Source organism: Haemaphysalis longicornis, unplaced genomic scaffold (assembly GCF_048455015.1).
Source record: "Haemaphysalis longicornis isolate Haplotype H1 unplaced genomic scaffold, Haemaphysalis longicornis Haplotype H1 scaffold_52, whole genome shotgun sequence".
Classification (NCBI taxonomy): domain Eukaryota; kingdom Metazoa; phylum Arthropoda; class Arachnida; order Ixodida; family Ixodidae; genus Haemaphysalis; species Haemaphysalis longicornis.
The window spans coordinates 1,466,728-1,489,170 of NW_027526388.1; the positions used below are offsets into that span (position 1 = coordinate 1,466,728).

A 22,443-nucleotide genomic window follows, 5' to 3' on the forward strand; every position below is an offset into this window, starting at 1 on the left:
TGATGATGAGTTTGTACAGGAAATGAAGAAGTTATCACCTCAAGCCGGTGGTGATGATAGTGGGCAATTGCTACCTATGGTGGCATACAGGCTGTAGCCTCAAACAAAGCTCACAATATATATATATATATATATATATATATATATATATATATATATATATATATATATATATATTTTCCAGTTTTATCCTCCGCCCTGTGGCATTATTTCAAATAAGTCCATCAATCTGAAATGTTTTTGACAGCACTGAAGCCAAAAGTTGTCCTTTCTTTACGGAGGTTTTTTTTTTAAGTTTGTCGATCAATTTCAAACTTTCAAAAACCGAAAAGGGCAGAGGGCTTCAATACCAAAATTTGAAATAGAGTGGAATGTACCACTCTCTGCAAGCATAGTGAAATCCTGATTCCTGTCTCAGAAACACTTGATAGGAGTGAGGTTACCATGCCCTAATAAGGTTTTGATGGGTAAAGCTACGTTTGCTAATTGTACGCCAACTTGAGGTCATGTCAAGTTGTGAATAGAGGTCAACTCAGTCGTGAAACGAAGTTCGTTGCACACAGCTGCAACGAGACAAATACAGTTTAAGGCTATCGAATTAAAACTTGTACTCTAGCGTACAAAAAACAGCTGTTCTTTGGCATGGTGACATTGCCCTGACATTCCCTTTTTTTCTGTGCTTTGTCATCAGCTGGACACAACGAGGTAAACGTGCTCGCTATCGGAACATGCATATGCATAAAACATTTTAAATAATATTTTACTTTCTAAAAGCTCTGCAGTGATTCCCCACGAAATCATTAAAAAGAGCAAAGCGCTTCGCTTATAATTCGAGATAACTAATAGCGTAGGTCGCAGTAAGAGTTAGATTATAAATATGTATGTTTAGGTTACTAAGGTAATCACTGTTTTAACTATGTATACCAGTACTTTACTGCTCACACTTCGCCACTATATTCCGTTTCGATGCAGCACATGAGCGAACGCAATTTCTTGTATATTTCGGGTTATGGTGCGTAGGTTTAGACGGTACAAAAGTTCAACGCAGTTTCTCTTGGCATTCGTTCACGTGACTTTTAGTTTAAACGAAAAAATCTCGCGCTCCCCGCACAACCTGTCATAGGGGACATTGAGGCCGGTTCGTGTGACAGGCGTGTAAGCGGTCGTGAACTGTCTCGACCGGCCAAAAACACACGCAAAACACGCAAACAGAGCTTAAAGGTGACAGGTGTTCTGTTGCTGGAGGGCGCTGGCTGAACGCAGACAGACAGACTGTATTAATGCAGACGTACTGCAGTACACGGAGAGAGAACACCTCCGTACTTCGAGAGCCTTCCTGTACGGCTTAAAACTGCCCACCATTGTTGGCCTGAGACACACTGAACTTTTTACGTTTGACTTTCACCGCATGTAGTGATGCCACAGGAGTATAAGAACATTTCGGTAAGTGTCCCTTCAATTTCTTACTGATTAAGGTTTCTTAAGATAAAGTAAAACTAGAACTGGAATTTTCGAAATACCTGGAAAGATGTCACTAAACACCTGTGAACTTAAGGTACTCTCTTAAATATGGGGCCCTCCGGTACACCGGCAGCAACGGCTGGGCCTCGCAAGATGCGTCTCGCAAGAATGCGTCTCGTAAGATCTGATTATGGACTGATTCGGTAATTAGAGATGAACGAGGAAGTCACTGGATCTACTAATATTGAAAATTTTATGTTTGACAATTGTGTCAAAATGAAGGAAGCTGCAGTTCTGCAGGATGAGTGCCTGGAATATACGAGCAAGCAATGCAGGCGCAACACGTAACTAACATTCGTAGTATGCGGGGCATTTTTTGGCCCTAGTGCATACCAATCGCCAAAGGAACCTCAGGGTGAAGAGAGACAGTGAAGGGTTTAATTTGTCGCTTATATTGCTCAGAATGCGAACACATATTCCGGAAACAAAGAGATTTGTTTCCGGAACACGCTTTTTTCAGAGCACCCCCGCTCTCCAGGCTCCTTTTTTTATCTTCCAAAATAAAAAAAAAAACATTTCGGAGCCAACAGTGAAGCTGAAGCTGTTCATGCTTGTGTGGTCTAGCGTCATCCTTGTGTACAATTTCTAAAAGAAGGTACTGACACATTAAAAAGCGTGATGGGAAAATTCGGGCATTAATGTGGTTGCCATGAAGGAGGCTGAAAAAAAATCTATTTTTTTAGGAACTTTTGTTCCTGACAGTGGGAACGAATGAGTACGGAAAATTTCGGAAGTCACACTCAAGAAACAGAAAACCGACTGCTTGCAGAAAATGTAGTCTAATAATTGCTAAGAAGAGCAAAAAAAAATACTTGCGGCTTTTCTGCGCCGGTTTCTAAGCACAGATCTCCGCATTTTTTGAGCAGGCTGGCATACCGCTAGCCTCATACAGGTTTCATTCGCGAAATGTAAACGTAAAGGACGCTGCTTCCCTACAGTCAAGCAGTCTGGGTTGCGAGAGGTTAAGCCAGAAGTCCTCGATTCTAGGCCAATTGTGTTTGGGGTCTTACTCTGTCAGTAAAAATATTTAAAGTAACAAAAGAGTTTTGGTCCATTTTTAAATGATAATATACAATCATCTTGGAAAACGCTTCGCTCTGTTTCACTCTGAAACAAACGATTACGCTGTCGTATAATTTACGCACGTGTGGTTAATGTTTTCTTGCGTAAAGCATACATCAACCAAAAGTAAAACACCATTACCTGGAACAAAAGGGAATGGGCATAACCAAATTTTCAAAAATGTTTTGCCACAGCATATCTGGGGATTACGTGCGGTGCTTTTAAAAACCCTCGGGCCACGCCCCAACCGTACAGTATACTGTGAAGCAAAGTTGTCCGAGGGATTGTTCGTAATTTTCCCATAGACAGACATGTTAACCTTTAGGCATTTGGACATAAGGTTTGATGATGAAAATCCATAAACGTCTGTGCAGTTGCGGTCGCTCATTTCTTAAAGACCATTACATGGCATCTGAGGCCTACCCCTATCTCTGCAAAACCTCTAACGATTTTGCTTACGATTTTACTTTTCCTTTTCTCGGCGTAACAATAGAAACTCCTGAAAGTAGGAGTTGGATAACGTGTACATACTGTCGACGAGGTCTAGTGGCTGAGACGTGATATCTGACTTGCTTCTTGCAACAACGCCCATGCACTCCTTTCGCGGATGTTTTTTTATTCTAATCGCATGCTGGAACTCGTAACGTGAAGCCTACCCTTGTGATGCCTAACCTTGCGAGGTCTGACGTGAGGCCTAATGCAAAGCCTAACCGTGAAGCCGACGCTCGTAATTCGCCAAATTCGCCGTAATTCGCCAATCTGACTCGTTGTGATGAAGCCCTTTTGCGGCGATTTCTTAAAGGAAGAAATTCATTCCTGATCCACTAATTGTCTGGTACATGTCCCGAGCATAAGTCAGACCCTGCAGCGTCAGCAGCAACGCGTGCTGCGGTATGATACAATTCCCTTTGTCAAAGAAACTCCAACACATCTTTGCGGTACGTTTAATCTCTCGGTATATGGCATAGACCCAAAAGCATGAACTGTCCGGTTTGCACCGAAGCTCAGTTTTGACGTTTCGATGTGAGGTCAGACGACGTCAACCCGTATCCGCACCGTGACGCACACTGAGTACCATGAGTACTTTTCCAATTAGGGCTTGGCGACGTTTGACCTGAAAGTGTGACGTGGGGACCAAGCGTGACGCCTACCCATGTCGTCTCTCCAGCTGATATAAATCTGATGAAGGGCTGATGCTGAACCCTTTCAGCCCTGGAACTTTTATTTCAAGCGGAAAGTGTTTTCTGAATACGTTCGCACACTTTCGGACCTCAGAAGCACAGAAATGAGCGATTACGCTGATAGAGCAAGTATTTAAGAATTTACAGGCGTGACAGCCATTAAGTCAATAGCAATTCAAAACTTTGCTTGCAGGTTTTTTAAGAAGATTTTTTTCTGGTTTAAAAACTACAATACCGTGAGACCACAAAAAAGATAAAGCTGGCAGAGGAAGCAGCAGTAACCGATATATAGACATTTTGACAAACAGGGATTTCAGTTTCCTTACCCGCCCGTCGTCATACCTTGTTCGAGAAAGAGTTGAGCGCAAAGAATTCGTTAGAAGAGACAGAAAGACCAGGCGGGAGTAGCGATGCTCTTATGTGGTATTTCTGTGTCTTCTGTCGAATGGTCTGCGCAAACGTTTTTCTGGAATCATGAACCACCTATCCCGACAGGAAATTTTACTGCCATAACCTGTGGTATTGGACCTTCCTTTTAATATTGTCCAGCTCCGGAAAAGCACAAGAATGGTGATGTGCATCGTAATAGGCATTCTTGCAAAACCATTGCCCAGAAACCTATCAGTTTTGTCTTGTTCTGAAGGCGGTAGAAGATATTTTGTGTTGTGTCGACAAATGACGATAACAGGAACCAAAGGGTTAAACTCCGGGTTATTCACGAGGGTTGGGCGGTTTAAACCCGGGCAAATATTTCTTTGCTACATCTGGGAATTGTGGCGAGGTGTGCTTATACTGCTTACGCGCTTGATGAGTAAGGCAAAAAATAATATACAGGGTCCAGCTACTTCTGTTCAGCGGAAGCGCAATTTTAGAAATCACGGACAGCATTTTCGAATGTTGTGTTTTATGAAAAAGATATCAGTTTGATCAGTACTTAGCTCTGCGTTCACTTATTGATTACAATGTTATTTACTAACATTCATTGAAACACTGATGGCATCATTCAAAAGGCGACAAAAATGCTATGGTAGAAGTCTCGTTGCTCAATAGGAGAATCATTTGCCGCCTTGTCACGGATTTTCTCCAGTCATTTCTTAGCCCATACTTATAACAACGGGAGCGTCCCAGTTTCTTTCAGTTAATTTTGTTTCTGCAGTTGAGAGCACCTAATCATCAAATGCACAAAATCGGCCTCATTGGATGTTAGGTTACGGCAACTTAGCCTTCATAAATTCTGGGAACTGGCGCTATAATTCCGGAACCAATATCGGGGAGTGCAACTTATTTGTGGGAATTGCACGGTAGGGAATGATTTTTCCACCCGCACAAAGAAAGCTATACGTGTTAAGGCTGGGACGTATAATGGAAAGCAGAAACCGTGTTCATCATCATAAAGCTGGATCAGCCACGTCACCACAATAACATTTTTGACAAGTACCCGTACGTCTAGATCTTTCCTCTTATTCCCAATCGATATTCAAAAAGAACGCTGCATTCAGTGATTTCTGGAGCAGAAATTCCTAAAACACTAATGGAAGGGCGCAATCCTTGCTGACATCTGCAACACTTACGCTATTCATTGTATGGGCTGAGAAGGGTGGAAGAATTATTACAATAAATGCTTTCCGGACAATACTGAATTGTTATGGGCATCCGTTCCGCTGTAATTTTTTAAGCTATTGCACATAACACTATGTGCCCATAAACTATGTCACACGCTGGTCATGGCTCCGAGCAAGCTCTTAAGAGCTCAATCGCCGTATGTCAAGCGCACGCATTAACAGCGGTTGTCCGCTGGGCTCACGGGTGCTCCCAACGGGCGTGAAGCCGTGGTGCAGTACACACGTGTGCTGCTTTTCTCCACGAAATACGAGTAATTTGTTGGAGCTTATTCACAGCAGCAGTTTCTCTGTGCCCCAGGGCATTTTCCTTAAAAAAAGGCATAAGAAAATTCGAAATTCGAAAAAATGAAATTCGGGCGTAAAGCCCTAAAGGGACGTAAAGCCGCAGGTGCATCCATACTTTCAACCATACGTTTTCGAAATATTTTGCGCTCCTGTTCTCGGAAAAATATCAATAATTTATTGAAGCTTATTCACAGCGGCGGTTTGTTCCTGCCCCAGCGAATTTATTGTTACAAAAAGAATAAAAAATGAAATGTGAACTCTTGTAATCTGAAATCTGAACTCTGAAATCTGAGCCCGAACGCAAGCCCTTCTTAACAGCCCTTGTCGAATTTGTTTTTGTTTGAACAGTAAAACAAAAATTCACGTTCAGGTTACACACGCAATCTGCTATTCCACTTTTTGAATGGATCATCCTGCCCTTCATAATATATCGACGGTAATTTCTGTCACTATTAGCGATTTGTAATTTCTCAGCGCAGTTTTATCCCCGCAGTCTGATTCTGTTGTCCACTCCATGTGTTCCCTCGCCTCGGCTGAGTAGGGAATACCATAATGATTTTGCATGCGAAAATCACTTTCAAGGATCTTTTCGACTTGGCGCTCCATTCGAGGGGGATTTATAATACGGATGTAATAAATACTCATAACTTCCTTCACCCCCTTCTGGCCAGCAACAAGCTCTATGGCCCTCTTTCGGCTCCTGCTACCGCCACCCCACGATTTTGCAGTACGTCACCGGAGAACCATCTTCCGTGACCGCTACTGATAGGTATGCCACTCTGCTCACATACCGTGCAGCTTTCGTGTAGAGAACGTCTTGTTTAACCACATAGTTGGCGTGAAGAGATTCGGCTGTAATCTTACATCTCCCGGCGTGAAAGGTGGGGCTTAAATTTTTTGGAATTGGAGGGATCTCAGTCCTGTCTCTCACCTGACTTGACAGGAATCACGAATCATCCAATTGCGGGTTGGCTGAGGTGAAAGCTGCGCTTCAGAAGATCCACCGAAATACCACGCCAGGTCAGGACCAAATCACAAACAAAGCATTGGGCAACCTCGACGAACCCTCTATAGCATCCCTCACAGGCTACTACAAGCAGTGCTGGGAGAGAGGAGCCATCCCACTTGAATGGAAATCCGCTGAGGTGCGCCTAATACCTAAACCAAACAAACATCTCGTCATCGAAAACCTACGGCCAATATCCCTCACGTCGTGTATCGGGAAGCTGCCCGAACACGTCGTGCACAACCACCTGCAGAACTTCCCCGAGGACACAAAGCAGTTCCCACCGACCATGTACGGGTTCCGACAGCCCCTTTCGACGCAAGATGTGTCGCTGCAACTGAAGGAGGACATCATAGGACGGGCCAACACCCACACACCTAAGGCCATCCTGGCTCTAGATTTAAAAGGGGCCTTTGACAACGTCAGCCATGAAGCCATACTCACTAATCTGAACGAGCTCGGGTGTGGCAGTCGCGCATACACCTACGTCAGAGACTTTCTCTCCGGGCGCCAAGCCACCCTCAAGATTGGAGACATTCAGACACAACCGACTCGCACCGGCGGACGCGGCACGCCACAAGGAGCGGTCTTGTCCCCCCTCCTCTTCAACATTGCCCTCATCGGCCTGCCTAAACAATTGGCGTCGGTTCCGGGCTTACACCACGGTCTTTACGCCGACGATATCACAGTGTGGACCGGTATGGGCTCGGTTAGGGAGATTCAGGACCGTCTCCAAATGGCGGCTGATACCGTGAACGAGTACGCTAAGAACTGTGGACTCTCGTGCGCCCCAGAAAAATCTGAGCTGCTTCTAGTGCGCAGAAAGGGTGGTAGGCAAACAGATGTTCCTTCGATGGAGATCACGCTGGACTGTGCTACCATCACCCCGTCTCCGCAAGTGAAGATTCTAGGTATGATAATTCAAGCAGATTGCGCAAACACAACGATGATAAGGAAATTGGAACACACGACTTGTCAGATTGTCCACATGCTCCGTCGGATCACGACCAAGGAAAGAGGCATGAAGGAGGCGGATACGCTTCGCCTCGTCCAAGCGTTCGCCATGTCGAGAATCTGCTATGTGACGCCCTATGCACTACTAAACAAGGCAGAGAAGAACAAGTTAGATACGCTCTTGCGAAAGGCGTATAAACAAGCCCTGGTTCTGCCCCCCTACACCTCCACGGATCGCCTTCTCAAGCTTGGGGTGCACAATACTGTGGACGAGCTCATTGAGGACCACTTGCTCAGTCAGCGCTACCGGCTAAAAGGGACGGATGCAGGCAGGGCCCTTCTGCTAAGACTGGGCATAAACATCCCTGATCGCCCTCTTGAAACCACAGTAGACACACCTCGCGACCTACGCAGAAACATCAGAGTGGCCCCGTTGCCCAGAAACATGCACCCGCAGTTCAACGAGGGTCGGAGACAGGCGCGAGTTAGAGCCCTGGAGAAGAACTACGGCTCAAACGATATGGTTTATTACACGGACGCCGCAGATTATGCAAGAGGAGGAGCCATGGTAGCGACTGTGACGAAGAAGGATAGCCACGCCACGAGCCTCACTCTCAACAAAGTCTCGATGCTACACGCCGAAGAGGTAGTTATTGCGCTGGCAATAACGCAAACCCCAGCGGAAGTGATAATCACGGATTCACAGTCAGCGTGTAGGAGCTACCTCCAAGGCCGCATCTCGTGCATCGCCATGAAGATCCTGGGCCAGAACCCTCCGAAGAAAAGGGTGTCGATTGTCTGGACACCAGCTCACGCTTCCCTCTGCGGTAATGTCTTTGCTCTTGAGACTGCTCGCGGTCTAACGAGCCGAGCGGCGCGAGAAAGTTGGCTAGAGACAGCGATCCCCGTAACTTCATACCAGGAGGTGACCCAATTCTACAGGTGGCTTATGTTGGGTTATGCTACCCGCTGGCCACCCCTCCCTCAGCAAGGCAGAGGAACGCTCCTGGTGACTCCTCCAAACCAACACGTTCCCCCACCCGACCAAACTCCACGTATTCTGGCCAACAACATACTACCCACAGTGCCAATTCTGCAACGCGCCCTGCACCCTGTATCACATAGTGTGGGAGTGCCAGCTTAACCCCTCACTTTCCCGGATATGTAATATTTCGATTTAGCAGTGGGAGGAAGTGCTGGTCAGCTCTAGCCTCGAAGAGCAGCTTCGGCTGATCCACCGGGCTGAGGCGGCTGGACGCTCCAACGGGGTCCTGAACTGAGGAAACGGCCCGCTTGACTCATGTCAATTAATAAAGTTTATTCTCTCTCTCTCTCTCACGAATCATCCTGCTCCCGTCTGGCCTCGTAGGTTAGCCGCTCCTGGACGTTTCGTCTAGGATTAGAGCCCGGCGTTTGCCTGTGTGAGAAGCCATCTAGACAACCACGACCTGGTTAAATCGCACCCATAGGATGTCGCGGTAAATGGCAAGAAATGAAGTTTGAATAGGGATTATGCAGCTGCACTGGCTATGGTCCAGGCAAGGTTCTTGAGAGCGGAAGACTACGTGTCAGGGTGCGCACGAGTAAGACCGGCAATCAGCGAGGATTAAGTATGTTTGACTAGAACGGAGGTTCAATTCGAAGGACCATTCGGGGTCCTGGAGACTATTGCCGCAGTTTCAAACAGATGGCCGGAAAGCTTATCCTTACGTGTTCTCGAACAGCTGAGAGGCGTTGCTGAGTGAAAGTTCAGGCACCTTCACAAACGCTCGAGTAACGCCACTAACACGATCTAAGGCGCGGAAACTTGCAAATGAGCAACGTTAAAGCTGTAAGCCAAGTGGGGTGTACGTAGACGAATGGGAGAGTTTGTACGAGATGGCAGCGCTAGCAGGAGCTAGTGTTTCTGTTCCTGAGATATCAGAAATTTACGAGGTGACTCAAGGGCTGTACAGGATTCAGAATGCGGAACATCACATATGATCAGCGAGGGTGGCAGCACCGGTTGTGCCCGACTGCAAAAACGTGCTGATTATTGACCGGGAATCTTTTACAGCGAGGCAGCAGAGTGATCCGACCCTGCAGGTTCTGGAAATCAACTCAAGGCAACGTGTACCATCTAAGAATGTCACCTTGTAAGAAAGACATGGACTTCTATATCGCAAGTACGAAGACAGCGCAGCACAGAATGCGATGAAATAGTGGCGCGGAAAGGTATCGAATGGTTTCACTCGCGCTGTGTAACAATCATAAGTGGGCCAGCTATTTGGGCATAAACAACACAAAATAGAGGTTACCATAGTCATTTCCTTCGTCAGGTTGTTTCTAAGCCGTTCAGGAGTTTGTGCCAACATGCCACGCCTGCCGAAGGGTGGCCATGTCGACTGATAGGTTGAAGGCCCTGATGGTGAGCGCTCGTATCATTTCCGAGCATTCTACCAAGCAGTCGTGGCTGTTCTGGGGCCACTCCCAAGAATATTTCGGGGCACAGTTACCTGCTGACGCTACTGTGCCACGCAACCAAGTTGCCGGGGGCCATAACCTATTTATCGAAGTGGTAGAGGCTTTCCTTAGAATATTGTCCGAGTTGGGATTTTTTGGGAAAATACATTCAGAGCAAGGCACGACTTTCACGAGGGTGCTACCACTTTTATCGCATAATGTGGAATCAGGATGTTCTGCTGATGGGCTTATCGCCCTCAGAGCAACAGCTTTGAACGACGAAAGGCTGTGCTGAAAAAAATGTTGAAGGCGTTGTGTTACGAAATGGAAAGGGACTGGAACCACCGCCTTCAGGGCACATTGTTTGCTTTGGAGCGGTGCCGCATGAGGGAACAGGATGCGCCCCTGACGAGTTAGGGAACGGACAAAATCTTCAGGTCCCCCTGAGACGTATTTCCGAACTTTACAAGGGGATTAAAGTGCTGATCGGACTCTTGTTGGCGATGTAGTAGAACTCCTGCAGAAAATAAGACAGACCCGTAAATTGTTGAGAAAACACTTGTAAGCTGCCAACAAAGGATCGAAGTTCTATTGTGACCGAAATCCGACGAGCAGGTTGTTCGCAAAGAAGGACAAAGTGATGATCCTGCCACCGAATAGGCAGAATCGTCTTGAGGTTTACTGGGGCTGACCAGCGGAATTTATCCACCGTGAACTGTTCTCTGAGACTACCAGAAAGGAGGCGTGAAGAAACAGTCTACGATGTACAATTGATGAAACCATATTTTTAAAGAACAGAAATCGTCAGCATTGCTTTCAACACCTTAAGGGAAGTCTCGGTCGAAGTTCCCAGTTTCGGGCGCAAAGGGAATCCGCCTGTAAATGAAAGTGTGCGTGGCACAGTTGACAAAAATGACTTAGAAGATGAACAGGTGCTAGATCTGGAAGTTGCTATGTGGGAATACCTCGAATGTTTTGCGGCACAGCCAGGGAAAACACATTTGGTCAAGCATGACATTGAGCTGGCCTCCGAAGTGCATTTCAAATCAAAAGCCGCTAGGGCGTCTCCGAAGCAGTCGGAGATAATGAATGCGGAGATCAACGGGATGTTAATCAGAATTTGCGTGATAAGGCAAGGCTACAGTGAATATTGCTCTCCTTTGATGTCATGTCGAAACGCATGGGAAAGCGCCCCGCCCTGGCGCCGACTACAGGAGGCTAAACGCGGTAAAAAATGATCAAGTTTATCACCATTTACCGTGGGGTAGGTGTCGTTCTATCACGGATTCAGGAAATCATTGACGAACAGCCCGCGCTGTACCTCAGTCGAAAACTCACGCCATTGAGACCGAGTGTACACCAGATTCGAGAAGGAGTGCATGTGTATCGTCTGGGGCATCCAAAAGCTAGCTTGTTATATTCAGGGGAAAACAATCAACTTACAGACAAACCATTGTCCCCTTTCGTGGCTGAAGGAAAAGTCTGATAATACTGGTAGACATCTGAGATGGAGCTTTATTCTTCAAGAGTATAACTTTGAAGTTAATTGCAAGTAGGGCGCCAAAAACAAGCATTGTAATGTGTTGGGTACAGGTTTCTAACAAAGTGAAAGCCGTTTTACATGTGCTTGTTTACTGCAGCTGAGGTGTGTTTTAAGCAGTGAGTTTTACTTTGTGTTCACGCTTCATGCTACCTTATCCTGCCGGGAGCTGAATACCAAGGGTTTCTGTGAATATTCTGGCAGCGCTGTCGCAAGGGGCACTGTAGGCATGTGTTGTTTTTGTGCGCGTTTGAGTGCGGTGTGAGCACGAAAGTGTTCGTGGAGGACAGCACCTGAGCGTTCTACTTTCGACCCTGCATCGGAGGACGCAGCCTCGGCGAGTTTCTTTACTGGGGGGAGGACTCTGTTGCGTGAGGGACTCTCCACTGCTCGTTAGGCCCTGGGCCGCGTGCCGAACGTTCAATCTCCGTGTCGGTGTCGCCTTGCATTTGGTGGGGAAACAAGGCCGAAGAGCCGTGATTGCTTTCACAGCTCGTTGGACGGCGGGCCGTAAAAAAGGGTCATGTGTGTGCGACGCCGATTTCAGGGACAGCAGGTCGAGGCTTAATTAAGCTGGGCCAAGGACGGCTTGTCGGAACCGCGCTGCTGTAGTGGAGTGAGACACTCGAGCCCTCCCCAGAAGAAAAGGAGAATTGGGGAGTCCTTTTCGGACACCGGAAGAGAGCGGCTGCCCACGAAAACCTGTCAGAACGACGCAGGGCCTGGGGTCTTCTTCTGTTGGGTGTAGCAATGATAAAAGTGCGTTAATATCATGGTCTGGGTCCGGACAGGCCGTTATTAGAACTTGACCCCGGCAACGTTGAACACACGCACTATGTCTAGCGAGGGAAGCTTAGCTGTTCTACTGGTGGAGCTCTCAGACATTAAGTGGGATATCATAGGGTTAAGCGAAGTTAGAAGGACAGGAGAAGGCATCATGAAGCTCACTAGCGGGAATATGCTGTGCTACTAAAAGCCCTAAGAGAAGAAAGAACACGGTGTGGGATTTGAGTAGCAGAAAACGCGGAAGAGTTTTTCAGCAATAGCGAGAGTCGCGGCTATCGTGATCAAGCTAAACAAGCAATAAAGGCTAAAGATAGTGCAGGCCTATGCGCCAACAACCAGCTATGATGATGAAGCCGTAAATTGCTTCTACGAGAATGACGAATCAGCAAAGAAGGCAACAACGCAGTTCACGATCGTGAATTCAGACTTTAACTCAAAGGTTGGTACGAAGCAAAACGGGAGAAAGGTCAGGGGGAAACTTCGGTATAGACAATCGCAACAGTCGAGGAGATACACTGGTTGGATTTGCAGAGAGAAATAAACTGAGGTTAATGAACACATTCTTCTATAAATGAAAGAACAGGAAATGGACTTGAAAAAGGCCCTATGGTGCAACCAAAAACCAAATCGACTTCATTCTATGTGACAACCCGGGTGTCGTCCAAGACGTGGAGGTGCTAAGTAAGATTCGGAGTAGCGATCACAGAATGGTTAGATGCAAGCTAAGGCTGAATCTGAGAAGCGAAAGAGCCGAAACTCATGAAAACTAAGAAACCCCGCATGGAATCAGTCAGAGCAGGATCGCAAGAGTTTAAAATAACTCTTCAAAACAATTTCTCGCTTTTGAAAGAGCAGGAGGAAGTCAGTGTAGGCAGGCTAAATGACAACCTAATATCGACGCTCAGTGAATCAGCAGCAGCTGCGGGAGAAGAAACATGTAGAGAATAAACCGAAAAACAAACTAAAAAACGAAGCAACTAATTGCCAAACGTAAGGACACGAAAGTTTAAAGTACGACAGATCGGTTTGAATTGGCCGATTTGTCGAAACTTTTTAACAGAAATAAAACAAGACATTCGTGCGTATAATATGGCAATGGTCGAGGAAACGCTGGAAATAGGGGGAAGCTTGAAAGCAACTAAGAGAAAGCTAGCTATCGGCAAAGACAGGTTGTATGCTCTCAGAGACGTGTAGAATCGTTCTGCTACCATAAAGGTAGTAGAACGATTCCACACGAGACTGTATGCCAGCGACGTTATAACAGGTGATACTACTGAGAGTACAAGCGTATCTTGCGATGTGCCTTTAGTAACAAAGAAGGAGGTAAGAAAGACTCTCAAGGTCATGAAAAGAGGAAAAGCTGCAGGTGACGATGGCATAACCGTTGATCTTTTGATGGAGGGAGGAGATGCTGTTCTGGAAAGACTCGCTGTACTATTTTCGGAATGCTTGAAGATGCAAAAAGTGCTCATACCCTGGAAAAATGCCAACGTTGTTCTGATACATAAGAAGGGAGATCCCAAGAGCCTCAAGAATTACAGACCTATCAGCCTAGTCTCCGTTGTTTACAAGCTGTTTACCAAAGCTATTGTTAGCCGCAGAGGCGACATTCTGGATTCCTATCAACCCAGAGAGCAGGCTGGGTTTAGGAAAGGGTACTCAACCATGGATCGCATTCATGTCGTCAACCGAGTGATAGACAATACGCCGAGAGTACTAAACCCTATACGTGGAATTTATAGATTATTAGAAAGCTTCTGATTCCGTACTCAACGATGCCGTTTTAGAAGCACTGAAAGACCAGGGAACAGAGGAAACCTACATAAGACTTCTAGAAGACATATATAACAGATGCACGTGCAGGATAACGCTCCACAAGCAAAGCGATGAATTTCCGATCCGTAAGGAAGTAAGACAGGGAGATACAATATCTCCAAGACTATTCACAGCATGTCTGGAGGGGCTATTTAGAAAGTTTGACTGGGAAAACATAGTTTTAAGAATAAACGGGGAATACTTGAGCCATTTGAGGTTTCTGGACGACATAGTCTTGCTGAGTGAGGCTTCAGAACACATGCAAATAATGCTTCAGGAACTACAATCACAAAGCACGGTCATGGGGCTCGAAATAAATAAGAATAAATGCAAAGTAATGAGGAATAAGCATGCCAAGAACGTCTTTTTCAGCTTAGGAAACGAAACGCTAGAGGAAGTAACACAATATAACCACCTCGGACAGATGGTTAGGGCTTACCCCAACCATCAGGGAGAAATCCGGCGCAGAATAGGTATGAGCTGGGGAGTACTCGGCAGCACTCCCAAATAATGAAAAGTAAGCTGCCTCTGTCGCTCAAAAGCAAAATCTACAACCAGCACATACTGCTGGTAATAACATAGGGAAGTGAATCTTGGCGCATTACTAAACAACTAGAATGCAAACTTACGTCAGCTCAGCGGGCCATAGAACGAATAATATAAGGAATACCACTCAGGAACAAGAAACAAGCTACCGGGATCAGAGAACAAACTAGAGTTGACGATATCATAGTTCAAATCAAGAAAAATAAATGAACTTGAGCTGGGCTGGTAGTAAGACGACCCGACAACCGGTGGACAATTAGGGTAACAGAGTGGATACCGAGAGATGGGTCTACAAGAAGGGGAAGCCGACAACATGATGGAGGGATGAAATGCGAAATTTCGGGGGTAAAGAGTGGACTCGATTAGCACAGGATAGGAGCGGTTGGAGGTCAATGGCAGAGGCCTTCGTCCTGCAGTGGACCTGAGCAGGCCGATGATGATGCTGAGGAATATCATAGTCACTCATTTGTCGACGGTCATCATTCAAAATAGTCTCTAGACGCGTGGGGACATAAATTTGGTTGCAACCAGAAATAAATGCCGATGAATTCCGGCCTTCCCCCAGACGAACTCGACGGGACCATCAAATTCGAGGAGGTTTTTTGCATCACTAGCGTTAGAAAAGAGTGAAAGTTTTGTTTATCTTGAGCATGAAGTTCGTCCTAACCTAGGTCTTCTCAACCGGTGTCTACTGTAGATTCTACAATTATGCCACACATATGCCACGCAAAGCTTTTATCTGGTCAGTGCGCGAACAAAATTTCAACTATTTGTTCGACGGATTACATGCGGCAGCCTTCACCCTAGTCAGCTTGCCGAAAAGAAAGCCGCTGCTGCTCTTTACAGAACAGGTCATTATATCTGCTTGTCTCAGGTAAAATGTTGATGTCGTGTTGTTGCGTTGACATTTAACGGTGTCCTTTGTAATAAGAAGAGCAAAAACGTGACCGAATATTGTTCATAAAAGTGCCCGAGAATGTTCTAAAATTAAAATTCCTTAATTTTTTGTAGTTCAAGGCAAAACGTTCAGGGCGAAACGCTATTTCATGTTTACCTGAGGCGTGCGGCGCGCAGAATGGTCTTTGTGATTTGCTAACAAAACACTGTAAGCGGAAATGCTGGTTGAGGTTTTAAAACGTCAAATTTGAGACACCGCCATTCTATATTTCAAAGTGAACAAAGCCTTTACTGCTTTTAGCTGCGTATGGCGCTTAGTTGCATGAGCAAAATAACGTGTAACAGGCTTGCCTTCTGAAGCGTTTTCATGCCTGTACAGTCGCAACAAACATTTTCCGTCATCCGTAGTCCAAAGCTGAGGTCGGAATTCAACGTATTCTGTTGGACCACGCGAGGCAGGTGTCTGTTTCAGATGTGACTTTAACAGCCTAAATTACCACTCATACGTACGTCAGCTGAGCTTCGCTGTGCGGAAACTATGATGGAATAGCAGACTTTTAGGATAGCCTGCAGGTTGAACAAATAACAAGAGTTTTGTGCTAAAGGTTGATTTTTCAAACGAGATCCACGCAAGAGCGTTTCTCAACAATGAGTGAACAGAAGACCATTTCAATTATTGAAATAGGATGGCCGAACTCAAGATCAATTATGTTTATCGGTGCCCTAATGTCAAACAATTCGCCCTTGCGGCTTGTCTATCGCATTCACGTTGCTTGTGTGTCGGTATGCAGTTTGTGTAATTATGTTGACGACACAGCTAATACGAATATATGAGCTTTTCATTGATGCTTTCCTCGTTACTGTCCAATCCACATTAGCGAGTACTTGCGAAGGATGCGTCGGTGTGTGGATGTTGCATGAAAATAAAAACACACCAAAGTGCCGCGCAACAGCATTCCAGCTAAGCGCCACAGCCATGACTATAGTTCCGTCCGCGGTCGTTCCAATTTTTAAGACAGGGCTTGCGCAGGCCAGAGCAAAGGACGTTGACATCACCCCCTACGGTATACGATTCTTGCCAGTAGTGAAGAACTGTTACCTGCCTGCGGCCTTTCTGTGCTCATGGGATTGTTTAGCCTATGTAAGGGTCGCATGATTGACCGCAATGCGGAGGAACCTCGGGGAACTAAGTCAATTTTTCGCCAACAATTTGGGCTTGTCTATAGGGTCTACGCAGCACAATCGCAGCCTCCGGACTGGTTGCCTCTTCTGCAGGCGTGCACGTGCCTGCCTGTTCTCTGAATTATGTCGGGGAATGTACTGTAATTAGAGTGCATTGTAGTTGGGGTGAGATTTTAAAGCTTTTCGTGCTAGCCTTTTCTGCAATAAATAAAGAAAATGTAGTGGTGTAGGGGCTCCGTGTGAGCTGCGGAATTAAATGGCGTTGCAATGTTAAAGGCGGTGGTTAGGGTCCAGCAATTACTTTACATCTAAAGTTATATTTATAATTTTTATAGTAAAGGTTATCTTTCACAATTTGAAATAATTATTTGATTGTTTTTTTTAATTTTTTAGGCTCGTTTAAATTAGATTACAACATTGGAGGGCGAAGTAGTTACATAAGCAGCATTTTTTATCGATATGCCCGTTGACGTCACTTTAGTGGAGTGTTTAGAGTACCGTCGGACTGCCCTCAATACACAGTCAAATGAAAATCGCCAGCCATTCCACTCTGTGAACAAAACTGACCGACGATTCGATTCAATACAGGCCACTGATGTGATACAGAACTTTGGACAAAGGCACAACACTCATTCTCGTGAAGTGGATAGTTACGACATATATATTTTTAACTTGCCCTAATAATATAGTCTGCTTATTGGCCACTTATATTATAATTTGTGTTGGAAATTTTTATATAAAAAAGGAGTTACACCCGTTTCCAGTATCCATATTCCCTCCCGAGGTGGCGTTGTTTTAAGAGCGGTCGGGAATTATGTACAAGTTAAAACTTTCCTATAAACTAATAAGGATAAGCGATTATTCGGTGTTGTCGAATATTCGATACAATAGCTCTATATTCGCTATTCGGTTCGATCTGAATGTATTCGACATCGTCGAATTATTTGGCGTACCCGGATAGGCACCCAAGCGACAAGCTTTTCGGCCAAGCCTTCCGAGATATCACGCCAGGCTTCTCGCAAGACCCCGCCAACGTGGACATTTCTATCATTAGTTGCAACTTGTTGCCTTGCCAAGAGGTTCGACGGGCTCTCGGCCACGATCACTCTCCGTTAAAAGGCGCCTCGGAAACTACACCGCTATCAACAAAGGGGCACGAAGGCTCGTACTTGTACAGCCGATTCGATACGGAATTATCAGAACACTGTTCAAAATGGCCGCCTATAACTTTCTCTCCGGTTTGCTACGGTCGCGGATACTAGAAGCTACAATACTCTTTTTTTTTCTAGCTTATATATATATATATATATATATATATATATATATAGACTGAAAAGATAAAAACTCACACAGAGCGCGAAAAAAATAAGGTTAGTAGAGACAGAGACAAACGAGAAAGACTTAGAAAATAAAAATAAGTTTACTGACGTTTCAGGGAGAGGACTCCCTTTCTTCAGAGGACTCCCTTTCTTCACTCTGAAGAAAGGGAGTCCTCTCCCTGAAACGTCAGTAAACTTATTTTTATTTTCTAAGTCTTTCTCGTTTGTCTCTGTCTCTACTAACCTTATATATATATATATATATATATATATATATATATATATATATATATATATATATATATATATATATATATATATATATAAATATATAGATTTCGATGAGTTTTGCAACGGGCCAGAAGAAACGGTCAGGTAAAAGATAAGAACAACTTTGCGGTTAACTTGTTTATTATAAATTAGTCCGACAGTTTCGGAAGTGGAACTTCCTTCCTCAGGGACAATCCCACAATCCCATTGTGGGATTGTCCCTGAGGAAGGAAGTTCCACTTCCGAAACTGTCGGACTAATTTATAATAAACAAGTTAACCGCAAAGTTGTTCTTATCTTTTATATAAATATATATATATATATATATATATATAAATATATATATATATAAATATATATATATATATATATATATATATATATATAGCAAAAAAAGAAAGACACACGTCGAAAAAAGAAAAGGTTTAACGTTTCGGCCGAGGGACCGGCCTTCGTCACAGGTGGTAACACTTGCTTAGAATGAGAAAGCATACATCCCGTTTAAGGTGATGTCCAAGGATCACCACGTCCAAAAAAATGAAGGGAGATCATACTGATAGCAATAGTGGTTGAGTGAGGAGTAGAGGTCACTGTGACGAAGGCCGGTCTGACGAAGGCCGGTCCCTCGGCCGAAACGTTAAACCATTTCTTTTTTCGACGTGTGTCTTTCTTTTTTTGCTACGACTTGCCGGTGTCCAAGAAATATTTTCCTGCAATATATATATATATATATATATATATATATATGTATATATAGCCTCGATGGTAGCGTAGTAGTCATCGCACCACGTCGGTATTCTGGATGTCGTGGGTTCGGATCCCACCCAGCGGGCATTTTTTCTCCACTTTCTTGATTTCTTTGCTAATTCTTTATCTTTTTCACTGACCTACCACAACCTCCCCTTTGCTTTCCGAGGTTTTCTGGAGGGCCAACACTTATTTCTGTCTTATTTCAACGAGCCCATCATTTCCCATTCTGATTCGCTACATGCATAGCGAGGGCCACTGTTCTGGCAGTCTTTGTGCCATTGGGAGCTTAAGAGGGTTCAACGCTGGTCGACCACTCTCGACATGTTGTTGACACTCGAGTCACGGCCCGGGGGTTAAAAAGAAGGTCCCCTTCACCCCGAGTATTCCGAGCGGCGCTGGCTACCACCCTCAAGCGCAGGAAACAAAACTATGTTAACATAAAAACCCCTGAAAGTGGAGGGGAAAATACCCTCGCTGGTAGCGAAGTGGTCATCACACCAGACGGGTATTCTGCAGGTCGCGGGTTCGGATCCCACCCGGCGGGCATTTTTTCTCTAGTTTCTTTCTTTTTAAATTATATATCTGTTTCAATGACCGACCACATCCTCCCCTTGGCTTTCTGAGGTTTTCTTGACTGCCACCCCCTTATTTCTATATATATATATATATATATATATATATATATATATATATATATATATATATATATATATATATATATATATATATATATATATATATATATATATATATATATATATAGGCCAAATGCAATATCATTTTTTTTCGGAAGGTTTTGACATAACAACAAATATTGCCGTTTTCTGTGTCGATAATCTCTCCGTACACAGCCGTAGACACAATTTCACTATGAACTAACTAATCAGAACAAGTAAATGAGACTTGTGCTAAGCGTAGAGTCATCTTAGCGCCAATTTTTATACAATTGTTCTTAGTAAAGGTTCCATGAAACAACAGCTGTAGCGGTTTTTTTGGCGGGAGTTGGCAAAAACACTCTCGCGCACATTTCAAAAGTGCGGAACCCGAGCTACATAGAACTTTACTTGAACAACATGAATTTACATTTCTCATTTCACGACAGCTTTCGGTGGGTATGTGTTAAGTTCGCGTAACTCAATTAATTAATTAATTATTACCTTCCGGCACCTCGGTATCACCCAATGGACAAAGTGTGTTTACCTCTATTGTGTTTGTTTTCGCGACGGCCGAGATGATTTGGCCGCGAGGGGTGTGAGGAGAGACCACGGAGGCTTTTTTTTTTGTTCGCCGCGCTATTGTGTTCACCCGACGAGCGGGCCCAGAGAAGACGTACACAAACGCGTCGGTCCCTTCAAAGTACTTAAAAGCGATGCAAGCATTTGAAGAGGCTATCATGTCGTTTGGAAGACGGGCGGCGGAGGACCATTGACATCTTAACGACCGCAATTACCGCCATGAGAAAGCCCGAAGCGAACAGGAGCTGAAAGTCTGTCAAGGGGTCAAAAGTTAAAAGGGGTCACTCGAGTTCTATCTACGAGGGTTACACAGCCCAAAGCTACTGGGCGAAGTTTCCATTCGCTCCACGTCTGGCCCTGGCGACACGGTGGCTGGGATGCGTCAATGCGTAGGTGACCAGGCTTTGTTGCGTGCCCTACGGGTTTACAAAGCAAAGGAATCTTGCCGGTGTTGGACGCAAATATACGCCCCGTTACATTGACCCTACGAGGGCGGGCTGAGTCGAAATAAACGGGTTTTTTGGACTCTAATCCCCATGTATAATTGGATGGGTTGGGTCGTGCCGAGTCCAGTCGACTCGGAGACAGGTCACTCGTTCGTTGGTCTGAGTCGGCGGGCCGCGAGGAGCAGAATACCGTATTTGCGCGGTTCTAACACGCCCCATTGAGACGCGCGGGTAAGTTGGAGCATGAAAATTCGAAAAAAAATTGACACTGGCAGCACCGAGAAGATGAAAAAGACATGACACCACGCTCCTGGAAGGAGATTTTATTTAATGCGTGCAGCTGTGGAATCCAAAAATGATTGTGCTTCATAAGATATCTTATCAAGCTGCTGCTGGAAATAAAGTTATAGAGGAAAACATTGAAGCTGTTTGCGATTTCAACTGCCTTGATCTTCATAATTCTGGGCGTGACGGGCTAATTGCAGCAGCACAAAAAATGTGTAATGTGACTAAGGTATGAGGCATGCCATTCAGAAATATATTAGTGCACCGAAATTCACTCACGTGGTGTTGGCGGAGTGTTTTTTTTTTTTTTTTGATTGAGTTGGATTTTGTGGGACTTCGTGTCCGTTCCATAAGGCGGTGCTGCTGGCCGCAGCATTGCCAACTTTTTTAGCATATTTTTGTTTTCAGCCCGATTGTTACACGCACTCAAATATTAAGCCTTTGTGCCTTTAGTAAAAAAGGTGCGCGTTAGAATCGTGAAAATACGATATCTCCTTTTCCGAGAACCCCCTCCGCACCCCTAACTTCGATTTTTTGCCGGGTACATATAAACGCGGGAGTGGTCGAGGTATCTAATCCCTCCAGTGTATTCGACCCTTTATCGTCGAGTTCATGTATCTGGGACTATAGGCGCGCACAGTATGTACAATACTTTAAGACGAGCCGCCCGACAACCGATGACCGGCGCTAGGTTTGCTTTTAGTTGGGTGATTTTCATGTTTGTTATATTTGTGTTTTTGCGGAATACCTCCGGGTATGAGAGAGAGAGAAGTGGGTCACATGGCTATTTCAACCCACCTAGCTTTGTTTGTCGCGATGGCCAATCAGTGGCCTAGTGGGGGCTAATCAATGAGCCATCTTCACTCTCAAATTGTGACATCCCTGTTGTGGGCGGGGTTTTGGTGGTACACCCGAGGAGGTGGATGTTTTTGGGGACGGAGGGAGAGGAGAGGAGCGCGGGGCGAGCTCCGCTCGACGCGGGCCTTGCCCGACCTCTTTCATGCGATCATGAGCCTAGAGAGTTGTAAATACGTAGCGTAAATAAAGTGTACATATTGTACAATTTGCGTTTGCTTGGAGTAGCTCATCGTTGGCCACGTGCGGTCGACCACGAGCCAGTCATCGTCTCATCGGATCACCCTTTCGATCATCGACTTGAGCCGACCGATCCGCCTTATTTTAACTGTATGTGTAAATGCTGAGTACGTTCATGGGGGAGAAAAATGAAAATTTCTGATCGGCCGCGACCTTCTCATGACAGCTGCTGCAGTAACTGGCCAATCCACATGAGTGGGTACG

General features: G+C 45.2%; 1 protein-coding gene across 1 annotated transcript in view; it reads left to right on the forward strand.

Annotated features, from left to right (window-relative positions):
* Window positions 1-1,244: 1,244 nt before the first annotated feature.
* Window positions 1,245-22,443, forward strand: part of LOC144140840 (ornithine decarboxylase-like) — a 64,074-nt gene continuing 42,875 nt past the window's right edge. Inside the window, exon 1 of the mRNA XM_077672349.1 lies at window positions 1,245-1,443. Coding sequence (XP_077528475.1) covers window positions 1,417-1,443 — 27 coding nt within the window. The 5' untranslated portion in view covers window positions 1,245-1,416. The remainder of the gene's footprint in view (window positions 1,444-22,443) is intronic.